Source organism: Octodon degus, unplaced genomic scaffold, assembly GCF_000260255.1.
Source record: "Octodon degus isolate 3935 unplaced genomic scaffold, OctDeg1.0 scaffold00047, whole genome shotgun sequence".
In the NCBI taxonomy this organism is placed as follows: domain Eukaryota; kingdom Metazoa; phylum Chordata; class Mammalia; order Rodentia; family Octodontidae; genus Octodon; species Octodon degus.
Genome location: NW_004524623.1, coordinates 7,268,771 through 7,286,193, shown reverse-complemented (window position 1 = coordinate 7,286,193; position 17,423 = coordinate 7,268,771). Strand labels below are relative to the sequence as shown.

Here is a 17,423-nt window from a genome sequence, read left to right as displayed (position 1 = left end):
TGCCAGACATGCACACATCTGTGAACCAACACTCTGGGCAACTGAAGCAGGAGGATCACATGTTCCAGCCTAACCCAGGCAAATGAGTGAGTTGGAAAGAACCTGTTGCAAAATTAAAAATCAAGTAAGAGTTCGTGACAGAGCTCAATGTGAAGGCCCTGGGTTCAAGGGCTAATTCCACCCCAAAACAAACATGACATGCCCACATATTTAATAAAAATGTGTAAAAGGCAAAAACAGGCACATAGCAGCATAACAGGAAAAATGAATGTATCAATCATACATCTTAGAAAAAAGCTTCCTGTTTCATTACAAGCACTAATAATCAGGTATCAGTACTGCAATGCTTTCAACATGCTTACAGTTAACCAAACACTTTTGCTTTCATTATCTCAACTATTATCAGTAACACTGGGAGGCATGAATTATTTAAAAAACTAAGTCCCTTCAGTACTAATTGATTTGCTCAAGTACATAGATAATAAATTCATAAAGCCCAGGCTAGAATCCATTCTTTGACTCCAAGTGTGGAAGCTTTCCAAAGTAATATATTATTTCTCCATTAAGGATAACTCTATATTCAAAGATAAACAAATGACCCGATTTTCTCCACTTTCAAAGAGAAATGTCAGGTCCTGTTAAATATTTCCTCTCAACTTTCAGAATTCTGGAAATACTTGCTCAGCATAAAGAAAATGGGGTTTCAACCAACACTGTTCATAGTCTACTATCTGAAGTTTTACAGGCTCTTATTTAATTCATAAAATATACCTCAGAGAAAATGTTTTATCCATTTTTAAAGAAAACTGAGGCAAAGAAAAGAAAACTACAAGTAAGTCCACAGTATTCAGACTGCAAATGACAGGCATTTATTTCACCCCAATCCATTAGGTTCATCTCATTTAACAAAAAAAATTATTAAATATCTTTATTGCTCTGCACTATGCTGCACATAGAGCAACGCTAATTTATGTTACTGCAAATATAGTACACCACAGAAAGTCATCTAAACAAAATTCCTAGTAAGAAACACATGTCTAGACTCTAAGAGCAAGGTTGTGCTCTTCTGCAAATCTGATACAAGGGTATAGTGTACTCAAATAAACTGTAGCTAGTTCTAGTACACCTCAGAAGCTGATCTTCAATGTAAAAAACTCCACTCCCAAAACAAAAACCCCCAAAAAGTCTAAGTCCTTAAGCCAATTCTATGAGGTAAGCATTGCTATTGATCCATATTTTTCAAATGAGAAAATTGAAATTTAGGGAAAATAAGTCACACAGATAATTAAAATGCACAAGTCTAACAATGTCAATTCTGGCTGGTTAGCTCTGGAGTCTACCAAAATCATGTAAATTTTCAGCACAATATAACTCTTTAACAGAAAATGTTACCGTCACCAGTTCCATTTTATTCACTGAACAGTGAACTAAGTAGACATCCAAATCACTATGGTAGACACATTAGCTTTTCTATAATGATATGCTATTAAGGAGTCCTACCAACTGATTTGTTCTAACTACATTCATAGAAAAATTTTTTTTATTTAAACATATTCACTATAGTTTGCTTTTGCATGACAGAATTAACACACTGGCAATCTAAAAACCAATGTGAAACTTATATACAAAACTGAGTAACACAGCACACAACAAGTATAACCTAAGTATCAGAAAGTAAACATGCCAGCTCCTGTGACTGATTTTATCACTAATTATGTTGGTGCTGGCCTAATTTATCCAAGTAATGTTAAATCTCATGTGTACAAATTACACCAAAATATAAAATTCATATTTTACCTGCTCCAAAATTTATATAATTCTAGCACTATCACAAACAAGCTTTCCAGAAGATGCAAACCACAGTTTAAATAAAAGTTAGCTCTTCATAAAAATCCCACTATGAATACAAAATGTTTAATTCATCTAATGGAGACAAAAAAAAAAAAAAATCAATCCTTCCAAACTTTGAGAAGCTTAGTACATTATTAAGCCTGTATAATAATTTCATTTGTAAAACAACTACAGAATCTAAAACCTCCCTCAAAGCACAAACATGATCATCACTCTGTTTAAAAAAAAGTCAGGGCCAGCCAAATAGCTCAGCAGATTAAAGCGCCTGCAAGAGGCACAGGGGTAGGGGTTCGATCCCGAAGCCTAACGTGCCAGCCTTGCCCCTGGGGCACACTGAGACAGAAACTGAGACTGGGCATGGTGGTGCTTGCCTATAATCCCAGCTCTTGGGAGGCTGTAAACAGGAGAATCACTATGAGTACGATCTAGTAGTGACACCCTGACCATCCTGTACACCCTTCCCTAAAATACAGAAAAGAAAAAAAAAAAAAAAAGGTCAATGGGTCCAAAAAGCCAGTGTAAAAGAAAGGTTTCTTACATTGTGGCTACTTCATTCTTTCAACCAACTTCCCTAAGATCCATAAGGAGCTTTGCATATTTATTCTACAAATCCAGCACATTCTCCAAAATACAATGCTGATTCCTATCCTCTTGCTTGAAAGTGAATTCCAAATACCCTCTATACCCAGTTCAAGTATCAGCTCTCTGAAATTAATTCCTTCAAATAAGGTTGCCCTAGTAGACAAGTCTCCCAGAACTGTAAATATTTACAAGTTATTATTTTAAGGATACAAAAAATTGAGAAATGTTTTTAAAATCTGCTCTCCCAAACAATTTTCCACTAATACAGACCCCTAATTACATCAGATCTAGAAAACATTTTCTTATCTCCTAATGAAAAATAAATCTTTCCTCCATATAAAATGTACCAAATACTACAGGATCTATAATACTATCAGCAGTTAATGACAAAGATTATGGTCTTAATCACTTCTCCCTGTTAGTTGTGCTCTCCACTTTTGTAGAAAGTAATAAATTTTACGAAGTTTCTTATCTTCAAACATGCAAGATTTGATCCTAGCTCAAGGCCTTTTAGTTGGCCTGGAAAACCGTTCATCCAGTTATCTGCACGGTTTTCTTTTTCAGTTTCTGCTCAAATGACACCACCACAGTGGTCATCTCTCAATACCCTATTAAAAATAATCTCTTCCCTTTAATTTTTTCCTAACTTATAATAGTGTGAAATTACATTTGTTTATTATCTATCTCCTTGTCCAGAATATTAGTTTGATGAAGATGGAAACTTGATCACTATCCTAGTCCCATATCTGTAACAATGTCTAACAGAGAACAAACATACACATTACTAAATGATTTGGGTGGGGATATAGCTCAGTGGCACAGTGCCTACCTGGCAAGTGCAAGGTCCTGAGTTTGGAAAAAAATTACTAAATGAGTTAGTTGAAAACATCTAGAATGTAACACCACCAGAACTTAAAATCTAAACTACAACAATTCATATCCAAATACTACTCAAAATCCTACAAAATTTTGCATCTTCTGTACACTGGTCTTCATTTTTTTTTTTTTTTTTTTTTTTTTTAGTACAAGGGATCAAACTCAGGACCTTGTGCTTGCCAGGTAGGCTCTCAAACCACTATCTCCCTAGCCCTTAGTTCTTCAAAAGTATAGAATTTAAGGCTTAGAAGTTAACTTCAGAGATCCATAGTTCGACTAGTGCTCTGAAATTCCTTAAGTGTTTTAGGAATTTGTGCTTCACAAAACCACTAAAGGACCTAATTACAATTGTTTACATATACTGTATACATTTATTTTATTAAGTGTGACACACACACACACACACACACACACACACAAATGCATTATATATCAAATTTAAAAACACTATGGAAACTGGTAACTCATGCTTTGGGTTAACTGGTTTTGCTGTAGACATCAAAGTGTAGGCTGACATGTTTAAAAGTAGACCTATAATTTCTAAGTGTGTAGAGATTAGGAAAGTTATAACTATTTTTTTTCTAATCTCATGCCAGACGTACAAAATCCTAAAACCACATCCCTAAAGCATTACTTTGTGTACTACTAAATCATAGCAATGCTCAGGGAGTACCTGCTCAGCATGTGATCTCAGAGTAACTGCAGTGAGATGTGAAATGTGGTATCAGTATATGGTACCTATTTTATTTTAACGCAGTACTAGAAGTTTTTATTTTTCAATGTATGACTTTTAAAAACATATTGTCAAAACTGAAAAAATTTCCTACCTCTCTTTCACTCTTCTCTATCAATTTAATTAAATATACTGAATCATCAAGAAAATTAGATAACAAAAACATATCATTCACTTACACCTACTTAAATATACTGAACTGTAATTTTGTCTATGGTGTACTAAAATAAATGTATTAGACTTTGAGTCCGGTCTGAAGATGAAAATGACCTTCCTAATTCTCAACTTTTAATTTTTAAACTGATCAAAAGAGCCTAATTGTTCTTTTAAAATGTTAAAAGTTAACATCAAAACACCAACCACATAAAATTGAAAAACGTATGTGAAAGTGTTTTGCAAGCTGTAAAGCATTTTTAAAATTTTAAGCAACAAAGTCAAAGGAATCAGGTTTTTGGGTTGAGATGGTAAAACAATGATTATTATTATTTTGCTGGTCTATGAAGTAAAACAAAAAATTAAACACTAAATCTTTATGAAGTCAAAGCATTATGATTTACAGTGCAAAAAGTAACACAAAAGCACATTCCTGCCAGGTATGACACAAAGCCAAATGTTTCTCTCCCAAACACACTGTATTACATAATCAGTTATTACATTTTGTCCAAATGCTTATTCACAATGGAGCTACGTTTCTACATCTAAGTACAAATGGAAAAATGGTGTGTCAATGTTTGAACAACAAAAAAAATCTACTCATTGTTAGTGAAACTGCCAGTATATACTTTTATTTTACCATCCTTAATTCACTAAGTGGAGATCTACTTTCACTTAAGGCATTTCCACTCAGTAAAAGAAAGATTATCATCCTGACTTCTGGATTAAATTCTCTTTAAAATACACTGTATCTCTACCTAATAGGTCTTAGTCATGGGAAACATACAGGCAAGAAAAATACATGACAAGATTTCTAAAACTATAATTCCATATTAGCATCTCTACAAATGCCATTCTAGTTGTCATTAACACTGTCCTGATTTCTACATCTTTGAAATAGATAAAAAGTTGTCTCATTTATCCAAACCCTTAAAGTTAAAGGCCAGGTATTTGTCCAAATTATAATTCTTCTGGATTTCAGAATGATAACATTACATCTCCCCTCCAGTGATCTAAGTGCACTTGCAGTCAAAACTTACTTCTGTATCAAAATGTTGGAAATTAGAGTAAGAGGACTAACAATAAAAATTTGGTTAAAGGGATAATTCCTGTTGAAATTTGCCACATTGTTTACCAAAAAAAATAGGAAGAAAGAAAGATCAGCTTTAGAGCTTTTTGGATTCTGGGCCTGTGATGAAAGCTTCATTAAACCACTTTAACTAATTTCCATAATTACAATATTATTAAAACTAGAAAATTTCTACTCTGGACCAGGCAGCCAGAGGGAAAGGGTTATAGGCGTGAGGAGGGGGGAACTAGACTCTTAACTTAAAAACCCCAAACCTACAATAATACAGGCTCATGGTTAAGTAGTAGAAGACATGCTATTACCTTTTAAATACAAATACAAAATATCTCCTTCAATTACTGACACTGTAAGAAATACAGATCTAAACGCTGCCAAAAGCAACACAGGGTATTAATCGCTCTATTACTAATATTCTTCCATTGGTTCCATACTAATTCTACACAGCTAAGAAGCTAATTACCTACTTTCTCATAGGTAATTAAGAAACAAAACTATAAAAAAGGATTCAGAAAATAAAAGAATTCAGAACACCCTCTCCCCACAGTTTTGGATTTGTTGCTTCTGACCTGTGAATTGGGAAGCAAATACACTGACTGCCAAATGACAAGCAATAGCTCTGTTTAAGGCATACTTCCTGAGAAGCTACTATGCAGTAAGAAGCCACTGTGACTGTAAGTAAACAGAAGACAGTGCTCCCTTGCGTGCTCACAGTCCAGAAGAAGCTATGACAGAGGGTAGTACTGGACATGAATTACAAAAGTGTGACATATTCAATAATGGAATTCTGAAGAATAAAGAGCAACAGGAGTCAAAAAGTTTCATGATGATAGTGACACTACAAAAGAGTTTTGAGTGATAATTTTATCAAGCAACACAAAAGTAAACAATTAAGACACATCCCTCCATATGAACAGGAAAAAAATGAAGGTTAAGTGGCAAACATGCTCAAAACATCTATCTAGATGGACTTAGCTCTTCAGTTTAAGCATATAAAAATTAATTTTCTAGAAAAGAAAAAAATTACTTTCTAGATATGTTTTATATTCCTGTATTATATAAACCATGAGTTCTTAGCCAAAAAAATGCAAACCATTTTATTATTGCATAATGAAGAAATCCCCAAGTGGCATGCCAAGCTATATATGTATCTTTAAGTCAAAAAACAGTAAATAGGCCAGGGAGATAGCTCAGTACAATAAGCACTTGCCTGGCAAGCACAAGATCCTGAGTTCAATCCCCAGTACCGCAAAGAAAAAAAAAAAAGTAAATATTCTATTTCCAGGTAATATGTACTAGTCATAATAAGTCTAATAATATATAAATGAGTATCAATATTCTCATAAAACTCAAATTTTAAAACAGAAATCGAAAGGTGTCAAACAAGATTTAGAAAATAATTATTTAAATTTAAAAATGGTTCAACAGAGCCAAGCTACGAAATACAAAACAATTTTTAAGAGTTAAAAACCTTAATTCTCCTTATGCTTCTTTTCAAATGCAAATTTTCTATAACAGAAATCAATTTTAGCACTGCACTACTCAAAATATATAGTATTGTACATGTAACAATGAAACTCAACTCCTTCAAGTATCACAGGTAGAAATCATCCTTTGAAACAAAGGACAGTCACCTGTGTCAACAACCAGAAAGATTACTATCACAGCACTAGATCCCCTTACCAATGCTGTATATCCCAAATATCACAGTATTAACTGTGCCTCTAAAAATGCCTTCTCTTTTACCTCTTTACAAAAACTAGTGTTACAAAATCCACTAGCAACCTACATTAAGAAATAAAATCCTAAGTATTAAGACTGCATTACTATTTGCCTAAATCGTCCTCAAATTTCTATTTAAATGAGCATATTACCAAGAATTTGTTGTTAAAAGTGAATGGAGGGGCCAGGAAGACAGCTCAGAGGCACAATTGCCTGTCTGGCAAGCACAAGGTCCTGAATTCAATCCCAGCCACCCCCCCAAAGTGAAGAGTTAATTTTCTACAAATAAAATTTTAACTAATAATACTATTATTATTTAACATTGCTTTGAAAGAGCTTAAGATAAATCATAAACTATTAATCTGGTAACACTCCATAATCTCACATATTAAGTACCTATTTTATTTTCCTACATTATCAGAAAATCTTGTGAGGCAAATCTGTCACTAAAAAGGTAAAAATAAAACTTCTGATGTACATGTAGTATGAAACATTTTGTAATCTTTCAAAGTACCAGTACTTTTAATATCAGGTAACTCTTCTACCCAAGAGATTAAAAACCAGAACCACCGAGCTAGAACTTCTAAAGGAATCTCCTAAATCTAAAGTCCTGAATTTTGAACAAAAACCATTTTAACCATAAGCATCTCTGAAAAATCAAAAGGTGTACTAAATATTCAAAATTAGAAAGTGAAAACAAAAATTAGTTCTTCTAAGGCAGTACGTCATTCCGAGTTTTATCACAATCGGTATTTCTCAAAGGAAAAAAGTACAAATCACTCACACATGTATTTTGACTTTTTGCCCCATATTAATCTATGTCAAAGTATTAAAGAAACTGAAATTTTTTATAGGCTGTATTTACTGTTTGGTTAAAACAACAGGCAATTCTCTAGGATAAGATAATGCTACACTTAGAATGTACAAAAGATATCTCTACACGCTGTACACTTAGAATGAAAGGATTCTGCTAATAAATGTCTACATTAATTTATTTACATTGATAAAGCACTATGAAACAGTTTATTTCCTGTTTAAGTACAAAGTATTCGAAGAAGTCAGTGGAATACAAGTCTTTGAAAAAGTGGGGGAATATTTTAAAATTAAATGAGAAAGCGTGCAAAGTCAATAAAGACGTGAAGGGAATAGAAGGAACATACAACTTTAATCATCTTGGTCCATTAAGAAACATTTCAATGTAACAGAATCTGAATGTAGCAATTTAAACCCCTGAATGTAGACATGTAACCATTTCAGTCTACTGTGATTCTTAATTCTCTAAACCTGAGATAAAGTTCTCCAAAACTGCAAGAGATGTAGTCACTGATGTTTGGGAAAGAACTGTTGTCAAATATACCAAGTTATCCCAAACAACATAAAGCTGGTATGTAAACGGGCATGTTTAAATCTATTTCCCACGCCCCCTACTACCTCCACTTATGCTGTTTTAAAAAGCAAATCAATAGAGACACACGACTCCTCAGCTGCAAAAACTCCTGGTATCAAACATGACAAAAAACATGTTTACTTCGAACAAATTCACTGCTTTCACTGGTGAATCAACACATTACAGTACTTCCTACTACTCTGTCAAGAATCTAAGGGTTCTTAGCAGCAGCACGGTGTTTAATTATTAGGAACTAGCTAGACGATTAAGAGCTGGATTCTCTAAAGAAGAGTTTTAGGAAAATATGACTTAGTTTTCCAGATGTTAGGAAGTAAAGATATCTAGGATTTGAAGGAAGTTGACGTTTAAGTCCTTCCTACGACAACGTGCACGCAAGTAACACTCTTGCGGTAGTAACACTGTACCCACAGGGTCTGCAATAAATGCAAAAGCTGAACACCTAAAAAATGTTTTTACAAGAGAAAACTACAACTTGTTTTCACGAAGTTCATAGTTAGCAGGAACTAGAAGCTTTCTCCTGGACATAACCAACAGTACCTCAATTAAGAACCACAGGGGCCTCTTTTTATCCTACTCATTTCTTCCGTGAAACTTTTAAGTTAGATATAAGAGCAAAAGGTGGAGAGGCCCCACCGGAAGTAGCAACTTCACAAACAGGCGTCTCGGGTTCCTCCGCCCCACCAGGACCAAACGGACTGTCTCTACAACATTACAACAGCCTCCGGTGCAGCGAGACGAGCATCACAGTTGCGCTCCCTCTCCCTCCACCATGCATCACCCTTGCTATCCCTGGGCCTGGTGGATCCTGAGACCCGTTACCCTGTCCAAAGTCCCCCACCTTAAACACAAAAACAAAAACAAAAACACACAAGTGGCAGATGATGTGCATGTAGGAGACATTCAAAGAGCCTGCGATCAGCAGCCACTGGGAAGGTGGCACAGCACACTAAAGTGGGCCCGGACTCGTAGGCTCCCGCCGCTACCGCCTTGTCTTCTGCCCCAGGAAGCAGCGCGGCGGCAGTGGTTACTCCGCGCCGGCGGGAGCCCCCGGGAGAGGAGTCGGAGGAAAGCCCGGCCGCCCGCGGACGGGACCGGGCCTAAGATCTGGAGCCGCGGCTGCAGCGGCCGGAGCACAGCGACGCTTTACGTCCACCCCCCATACACACCCCCTCCCTCCACCGCCGCCACCCCCCTCCCCGCCCGCTCCGCTCTCCCTTTCTCGATTGGAGCCGAGACAAAAGCAACGGGAAGCGGTGGGCCCGGACGCTACCCGCGAACCCCGGGCGCGACCGGCCCGGCCCCGAGACATTCCCCTGCCTTGCGGGGACCCCGAATCCGCCGCCCCCGCCGCGCGCCCCGCTGCCAGACTTCCGAAAATTTGCCAAAAACTCACCGCATGAATTTTCTTGTCCCGCGGATCCAAGATGGCGACGTATCCACCGCGGAGGCTGCTGGGAGCAAGACCTTTACCCTCTGACCCCCGCCGTGACCCCCGTCGCTCTAGCTTCCCTTAAGGCGGCAGCGGAAGGTGGGAGCGGCGAGGGTCCGGCGGACGCGGGGCCGGGGTGAGTAGGCCGTGTGCGCGCTCCTGAGAGCCGCAGGCTGACGCGCGGCTCGCGCCCGCCTCCCGCTCCGCGGCTGCAGCGTCTCCTGCCGCTTCGCACGGACGCCTGCGGCCCACCGCGCCTGCTCCCGCTCTCGCTCCCGCTCCCGGGGCGCCCGCAGCCAGGGCCCGGAGGCTTCGCGCAGGCCCGGGGCCGTGGGTCCGGGGGCGGGGAATGGTGAGGTAGCGTCGGTCCGCCCACCGGGGCCCGGGCGCGTGGGCTTGCTGGGTGGCCCCCCGCCCCCACTTCCGCGCGGAGCGGCCCGGCGGGTCCCACCTGGAGCGCCTGGCCAGCGTCTCTTCCTCCCGCAGCGCCTGCCGCCGCCGGGGCCGTGTCCGCGCCCGAGACCCGCCGCGCGTCGCCCTCGCCGCCCGAGAAGTGAGTCCCCTCCGCCGAAACCATCGGCGCCGCTCCGCGCTGTGTTTATTTGCTTTAACCTGGTGGTAGGAAGCGCGAGGGGAGCGCGGGCTTCTCGCGCGGCGGCGGCCGAGTTACCTGGGGCGCCTGGGCGGGCTCCCACCCGGCCCGCTCGCGGGAGCGTTGGAAACCGGATGGCTTGAGAAGCCTGGAGGAGCCGAGTCCCTGCTGCCCGCGAAAGCAGCTGTCACGAAAGTGAAACAACTGTGTTCTCTGCAGAAATCTTTTGTGTGTGTCTGTAAACTTCACGTTTTTAGTCATACTAGGCATTTTGGCTAACAAGTTCTCTTGAGTATGTGTTTTGGAATTGTGTAGTTGCATAACGTGGAGACTATTAACTGTTTCATTGATAACAATTTATTCATGTAAAGGGCGGTTGACTTAAAGTAAATAAAACTTGTTTTACTTCGTTTCCTTTTTATAAAAATCGTTTTCTTCCACGAAAAGTCATAATCCAATTTAAACTTAACACTAAAAGCCAAAAGCAAGAAGCAATAAGTGCGATGAGCTTGCTCTATAATAAAAGATTTGTCACTTTTTTGAATCCAAGGTACTTTTGACCTATTAGCAGAAGTATAAATGTATTAAACTCCAAATGGTGCTGATGTGGCCAGTAGGAAATGTATTACACCATTTTTCACTGCTTATTCCTTAAACATTTTCTTGTACTGTGTTTTATGTTGGGGAAGTTCACAGGGTAATAAAACATGATTTTTTCTCCCTCTCTGCCTCCCCTTCCCTCAACAACGTCTTTCTTCCTGCTTTTCTGCTTTCTCTTCCCTTCATATTAACCTCTGGTGGAAAGTATGTTTAAAGATCGGCTGTGTCTCTATGTGTATGTAATACTTACACTACGTGAAGATATGTATATATAAAAATATATTAGTGAGCCTTTTAGCCTAGTTACTAATAATCCAAAAGTATAATGATTAGTGACTTGTAGCCATAAGATGGAATGATGCAAATAGGGTACAAATATATAATATTAAAGGTTATTTACCATTTTAATCTGTTAGACTTATATGTAGGGCTTTGTTCAGGTCAAAGGATGAGTCTTATCCCTGTATTTACTTAAAAAGCACGAATTTTAGATAGTATGAACATGGTAAAATGAGAAAAATTCACTCTTAGGAAAACATCTGATTTGCGAATATTTGGGTTTTTGCTGGAAAAAATAAAACAAATATTTTCACCTGTACAGTAGGAGTACAAAAAATACATTCATAGTATTGTTTTTATTTTCTTCTGCTGAAAATATTCCATAATGATGATGTGTTTGTGTGGTTTCGAAATATGTGTTAAATTTTTTGGTACACCTCACAGAAAAATCACTTAGATTGAAAAAAAATACTCTTAAGAGACGATTGACTGTATACAATTTATAGACAAAAATATTTTAACTTCCAGTGATACTATAAAAGTTCAACAGTCCAATTTAGACTGACAAAATTTGTTACACATTTTGTAGTCTTCAGGAGTTACTTTAACAAGTGATAATTTCCTGATAATAGTGGCAAAGTTCAGAGACAGGGCTTCTTGATAAGAGTAGGTTTCTAGAGTGCAGTTTGTCAGTTTGTGTCAAAAGCCTGAACCTGCGCTTTTATCCCAGCAGGTCCTCTTAGAAACTGTATCATAAGGAAATGAGGATGTGTGTAACAATCTTGATTGCAAGAAGAATCCTTACTGCATTATGTACTGTTTAGATGAAGTAACCTGTGCGTGCTATGATGGCACTTAGCCATTCAAAATGATGTAGAGGAAATCTGAGATGATGGTCAGATACAAACCTTTTAAAATATAGTTCTAATTTCTAAAAGGTTTAAACATTTTTTTTTTCTTTTCTATATTCTATAACTAAACACCAGTTCCTATATACTTATGGAACTTTGGCTTTGTTCAGGTTAAAGGATGCCTGGGATCCATCCTTCTCGCTCCATTACTACAGTCATTCATGTAATTGTAGCTTTCAATCATTATTCTCAACCTGAAATTTTGAAAGGATTTTCAGAACTGTTTGTCTTGGTCTTGTCACTAGGACGCAGTATCTGACACCTACAGTTTAAGAGAGGAAAGGTTTATCTTGGCTCACAGGGTGTAGAGATTCCCATCCATGTTTGCCTGGCTCCATGGCAAGGCAGCATGGCAGAGGAAAAACAGCGCCTGGCATGGTGGCAGGAAGCTGAGAGGAAGCAATGGTGGGAGGGAAGGAGATTCTCCCTTCCAGGGTACACCCAATGACCCCTGTCTTCCTACCAGGCTTCACTTCCCAGCAGCGCATTTAGCTATGTGTGTGTCCATCGCACTGAGCACCACGCCCTGGGGTCCAGTCAGCTCCCCAAGCCCTACCTTAAGTACCTGAGGCCTTAGGGGGACATTCTGATGCAAGCCATAGCACCAGTCTTCTCCGTGTTAAATTTTAACTCTAGTTTTCCACACTATCACCAAACAGTGCTTTCTACTGTGTAAGACTGAGGAAATTTATCCATTGTGTAAAATCTTTGTAATGATGTCTTTCACCTACGGGATAAAAGTACAAACTCCTTTCCCTGAGACCAAATAATTTACTTAGAAAAAATATAACTAGGAAATAGTTGCAGCAGCAATAGAAATAGCAGTTCAATACATGCTGAGCATTTAAAATGTGTTTTTATCTTTACTTACAAAACTTTAATGTCTGCTTATGAGGTAGAAACTACTAATATGTGTTTTATGTTTTGAGGCTGTATTTGTTATTAGTTTAAATGGGGAAGTTGAGAGAAGGCTGGGGTATCAGGGACAGCTTCACCAAGCGGCTAATGATTTCATGTTGAATGGCATATAATTTGGATCAATAAAAACGACGGTTTCAGTGAAGGGAATGTCAAGCAAAGCCAAAGAGCTTGCTAGGATTGCTGTACAAAGTACTGTACAAAATTTCCTCAGTTTTAGAGCCTCAAAGTCAAACGTGGCTACTTTTTCCCCATATCATCACATAGTTTTCTATATATGTTCTAACTTATTTTCTGTTTATTTTTGTGGTACAGGGTATTGAACCCAGGGCTTTCACACTGAGGAAAGCTCAGTCTTGTCTTTGTTTTTGAAACATTCTCTTAATTCGCTGGCCTGAACTAGCACTTTCAATCCCCCAACCTTTGCCTCTGCGCTAAGATGATCGGTACATGCGCCCATGCCTGGCTTCCTAACTTCTAATGAGGACACTAGCCATTAGATTTGGGGTCATCGCTGCAACTTTATATATAAATTGAATCTTTACAAGCCCTGTCTCCTACAGACATGTTATGGAGATTACGATTTTAACATACAAATTTAGAAGGTTAGGTTACAATACATCACATATCAGAAGTACATGCAGAAATGAGTAAGGGCCACTGACTAGAATCAGAATGGACTGATGGGACTTGTGCAGGATAGGGTGTTAGGGTTTTGGAGTTTTTGAATGCCACGCAAAGGAATTGACATGATGATTTTAAATAAATCACACCTAATCCAGTCCATTGCCAGTGCTTAGCATCCTAGGAGGATGAAAAATCACATTAGAATACTTTGTACTGTTGTGTACACTTTGTATCATATCCACTCCTATCACCTGATGTGACTGTCCTGCCAAAGTAATTACTTTAGATATATATCTACAAATCATTTCAAAATTAAAATACCACTTAAGTTTTAACCTTCTAAGTCAATACAATAATGTATTTCCCCATATTATGTAGAAGTAGCAACAAAATATTTATGCTTTGCTTTCTCAATTATAGTGGATCCTTATTATGACCAGCCTCATGTAAGAACAACTTAGGTTACAAACAGAATTACAGTTGGAGTGCCAGCCACTTTTGCAGCCTTAAAGACTAGTGATGCCAGAAATGTGTATGTCTATGTATGTAAGCAGCAGTCTGAGCCCAGATACCTGTTCTTACCCTTCCAAGCAATAACCACCTTTCCTTTCATCCACCCTTCCTGCAAGCCAAAGATGTCAGCCTGAGTGGTGAGTACAGTATGAAATTTTTGTTTCTGTTAATCTGGGCATGTGTTATAAATTTTTGGTGACTACATTAGGACAATTATTGATGTTTCTGGTAAATTATGCACATTATACAACCTTTTTTAATTATGAAAAAAAAAGTCTTAAATTACAACCCCCACTCATGAATGAATTGAGTTTGAAGTCCAGGCTGGTCCACTGTACTTCATTTTAGGTGACTGTTTAAATACATGATTAAGATATTTTCTCTATCAGAATACCAACATATTAAGTTATCTTTCATTTTAAAAATAGTGAAATTGCTTCCTCCCAGAAGTTATCAGAAGACTATGTAGCAGTAACTCAATTCAAAACTAACACATAATCATCTAGTATATTTTTCCTGACAATGAAAAATTGACGTCTGTTCAAAAGGGAAACGTGTTAAGTGCTAAAATACCATTAACTTTTTCATGCATGTAGTAGGTCAGTAGACCTATCTCTGCCCCTTAATGACTAGTGGTGATCGTTAAAGTGGTAAATATTAACCTATTTTAAAACAATATGTAATGTAATAATTATTGTACTGTACTACTAACCTGTTTTGAAACTATCTCATTGCTACTTCTTTCTCAATAAAGTCATTAAAATATAAAAATAAAATTTAAAAAACAAAGAACTTCCCTTAAAGCAAAAATATATTCAGTATAAATGAAATGAAATAATGATTATGAAAGATATGTAGTGCTAAGTCCTTTACTTTAAAAGATGTGGGTTTTATTTTTATACAATGAAATGCTGCTCAGACATAAAAGACTAAACTTGAGACATAACTAAATGGGTGAACCTTGAGACCATATATTTGATATGTCTCTGGTGTGAGAAACTGAAAAATACGAACAGAAAATGTAATGCATACTGTGAAATAGGAAGAAATTGTTCAAAAGGAAGGAGGTGGGATATGAGAGCAAGATAAGATGGAAACAAAGCTTTGTAAATAAGGAATGAAAGGAATTGAAGTGTGAGGAAGGAAAAGGGGGGACCTAAGATCTATCATGTGCAGGTACAAGTTCCTATGATGAATGTGATCATTATGTGTATTGAAATTATACCAATAAAGAATTAAAAATTGAAAAATTTAGGTTTCATTTTATAATTGCTCTGAGGAGTTTTTTGTGTTTAAGATTTTCACACTGCTTTTTAGGCTTTATATTTTATTTTTATTGATTGTATAAAATTATTCACATGGATTTTTCATAGCTAAAACAGTTCATCATATTACTTTTACAAAATTATGATACACACTTATTCTGTTTTCTGTTGCCAGTATCCCTTACAGCACAGTTTGGAGTGAGGGGACACCCTTAGAAACTGAACATAGAACCTGCTCCATGGCACAATAAGTAAGTTAAAAGAATGCTAACGTACCTCTGAATCAACATAGTTCTGCGTGCTTGCAAACATGCTTACAAACATCACAACATAGGGGGGAAATGAATAGAGGCAATTCAGTTCTGAAAGGATTAAATGGGAACTTTAACATTCTGTATTTTTCCAACAGTGCTAGAAAGCAAAATTCCAAAGCCTGATACAGAAATTATACACATTTGTTTAATACACATCAGAAACAGCTTTTGGATCAAAAGTAAGTACTATAACTTGTGGAACAATTTGTTTCAAAAAGGAACTCCCTATTTAGGTAAACATTAGTTATCAAAACCTATATTGAAAATGCACAGAGGACACAGGCGATAAAAGTTTCATTTAAGCAAAATTGTAATGATCATAAGTCTATACGAGGAGCCAACTGTTTCACCAAGTTACCAAGACCCCATAAATTGCTAGGGTTTAAGAAAAGTCAGCAACAGGTTAAGGATACTAGCATTCAACTCTTAAAATCATTAAAAATAAAGCTTTTAGCTTACTTTCCCAGTCTGTAACAAATTCAGTGGAATGAACAAAAATACAGGCCACAGGCATAGCTTCTATACATATTTTTAGAAAATGCACAAAATCATGAAAGTGTAATATCTAAAAAAAAAAAAAAAATTAAAGCCCAGACATAATACACTTTAATGAAAGCATTCACTATTGTAAAACTCGGTGAGTGTGTGATCCTTTTTTGGAGAATGGGCCATGTTCAATTGTTTATATTTTTAAGATCACTTGATGGGGCCTTCCATATGTAGGTTGAAGTTAACTTAAAAGCACTGTGTATTGCTTGAGGATCCTTATTAAAACTTAACCTCAACCTTTTGTGAAATCTCAATGATAAGTACAGGGACATTATAGGACATACCCATCAGACTTTTCCTGAATTTATATATTTTCTCTGGCTTTTTAAATTGTATTCCAAATGTGAATGTAAAAGTTAGTAATACAATGAGATTTAAGAATAGAAAAATGCTTCCTCACCTTAATACAAAGTTCTGATCTAATTCAGTATTCATCATTTGTCATTCAAGTGTGAGTTTTAGTTATGTGCCAGACACTGCATTTTGTTTTTCTCTATTCTTAACACACTGCCTAACAAACTTCTGACAACAGATGTTTGGGATTATATCCCATGTATTATACTACACTAATTAGGTGTTCCCGAATTTGATTCTGACCCTACATTACATCTGGGGACAGGCCATGTAGGATTTCTATAGATTTTGTAAATAAATAAATAGTGATTTATAGAACTCGAAACTATGTTTATCCCTTTTTACATAGGATGATTCCAAGGATACTTGTGAGCAGCTGATGGAAGCAGCATGGGAGAAAGGACATGCCAGTTTCATGCTTGTACCATCAGGTGGTACAGCCAGTCAGTTGGACAGTCGTGCATGTGCTGCTGGTTAGAACATGTTAGACTTGTATGACATACTTCCCTCTCAAATATCCATGCCCATGTGGTGAATTTCTGTTACTACTCGTCATCTTTGAAATTACTCATAGCAGTATTTTTTTTTTCGATAGAGAATACTCAATTTAAAACATTGCACAAATAATTTCAATAAAATGGGCAGCAATGTTATTATGAG

The 17,423-nt window shown here is 37.4% G+C and overlaps 1 protein-coding gene and 1 long non-coding RNA gene across 3 annotated transcripts in view; one reads left to right on the top strand and one right to left on the bottom strand.

Annotated features, from left to right (window-relative positions):
* Positions 1–9,950, bottom strand: part of Cnot2 (CCR4-NOT transcription complex subunit 2) — a 103,554-nt gene extending 93,604 nt beyond the window's left edge. The window contains exon 1 of one of the 2 annotated variants that reach the window (XM_004632162.3): positions 9,806–9,950. Coding sequence is in view for 1 of the 2 variants with exons in the window: in XM_004632161.3 (XP_004632218.1) it covers positions 9,806–9,810 (5 nt within the window). In the remaining variant the exon portion in view is untranslated. The remainder of the gene's footprint in view (positions 1–9,805) is intronic. The other variant, XM_004632161.3, reaches the window with a different exon arrangement.
* LOC111817032 lies at positions 9,917–17,338 on the top strand. The gene is made up of 3 exons (XR_002821318.1): positions 9,917–9,977; positions 15,722–15,797; positions 17,113–17,338. It is a non-coding gene; the product is annotated as an uncharacterized LOC111817032 (long non-coding RNA).
* The last annotated feature ends 85 nt before the right edge of the window (positions 17,339–17,423 follow it).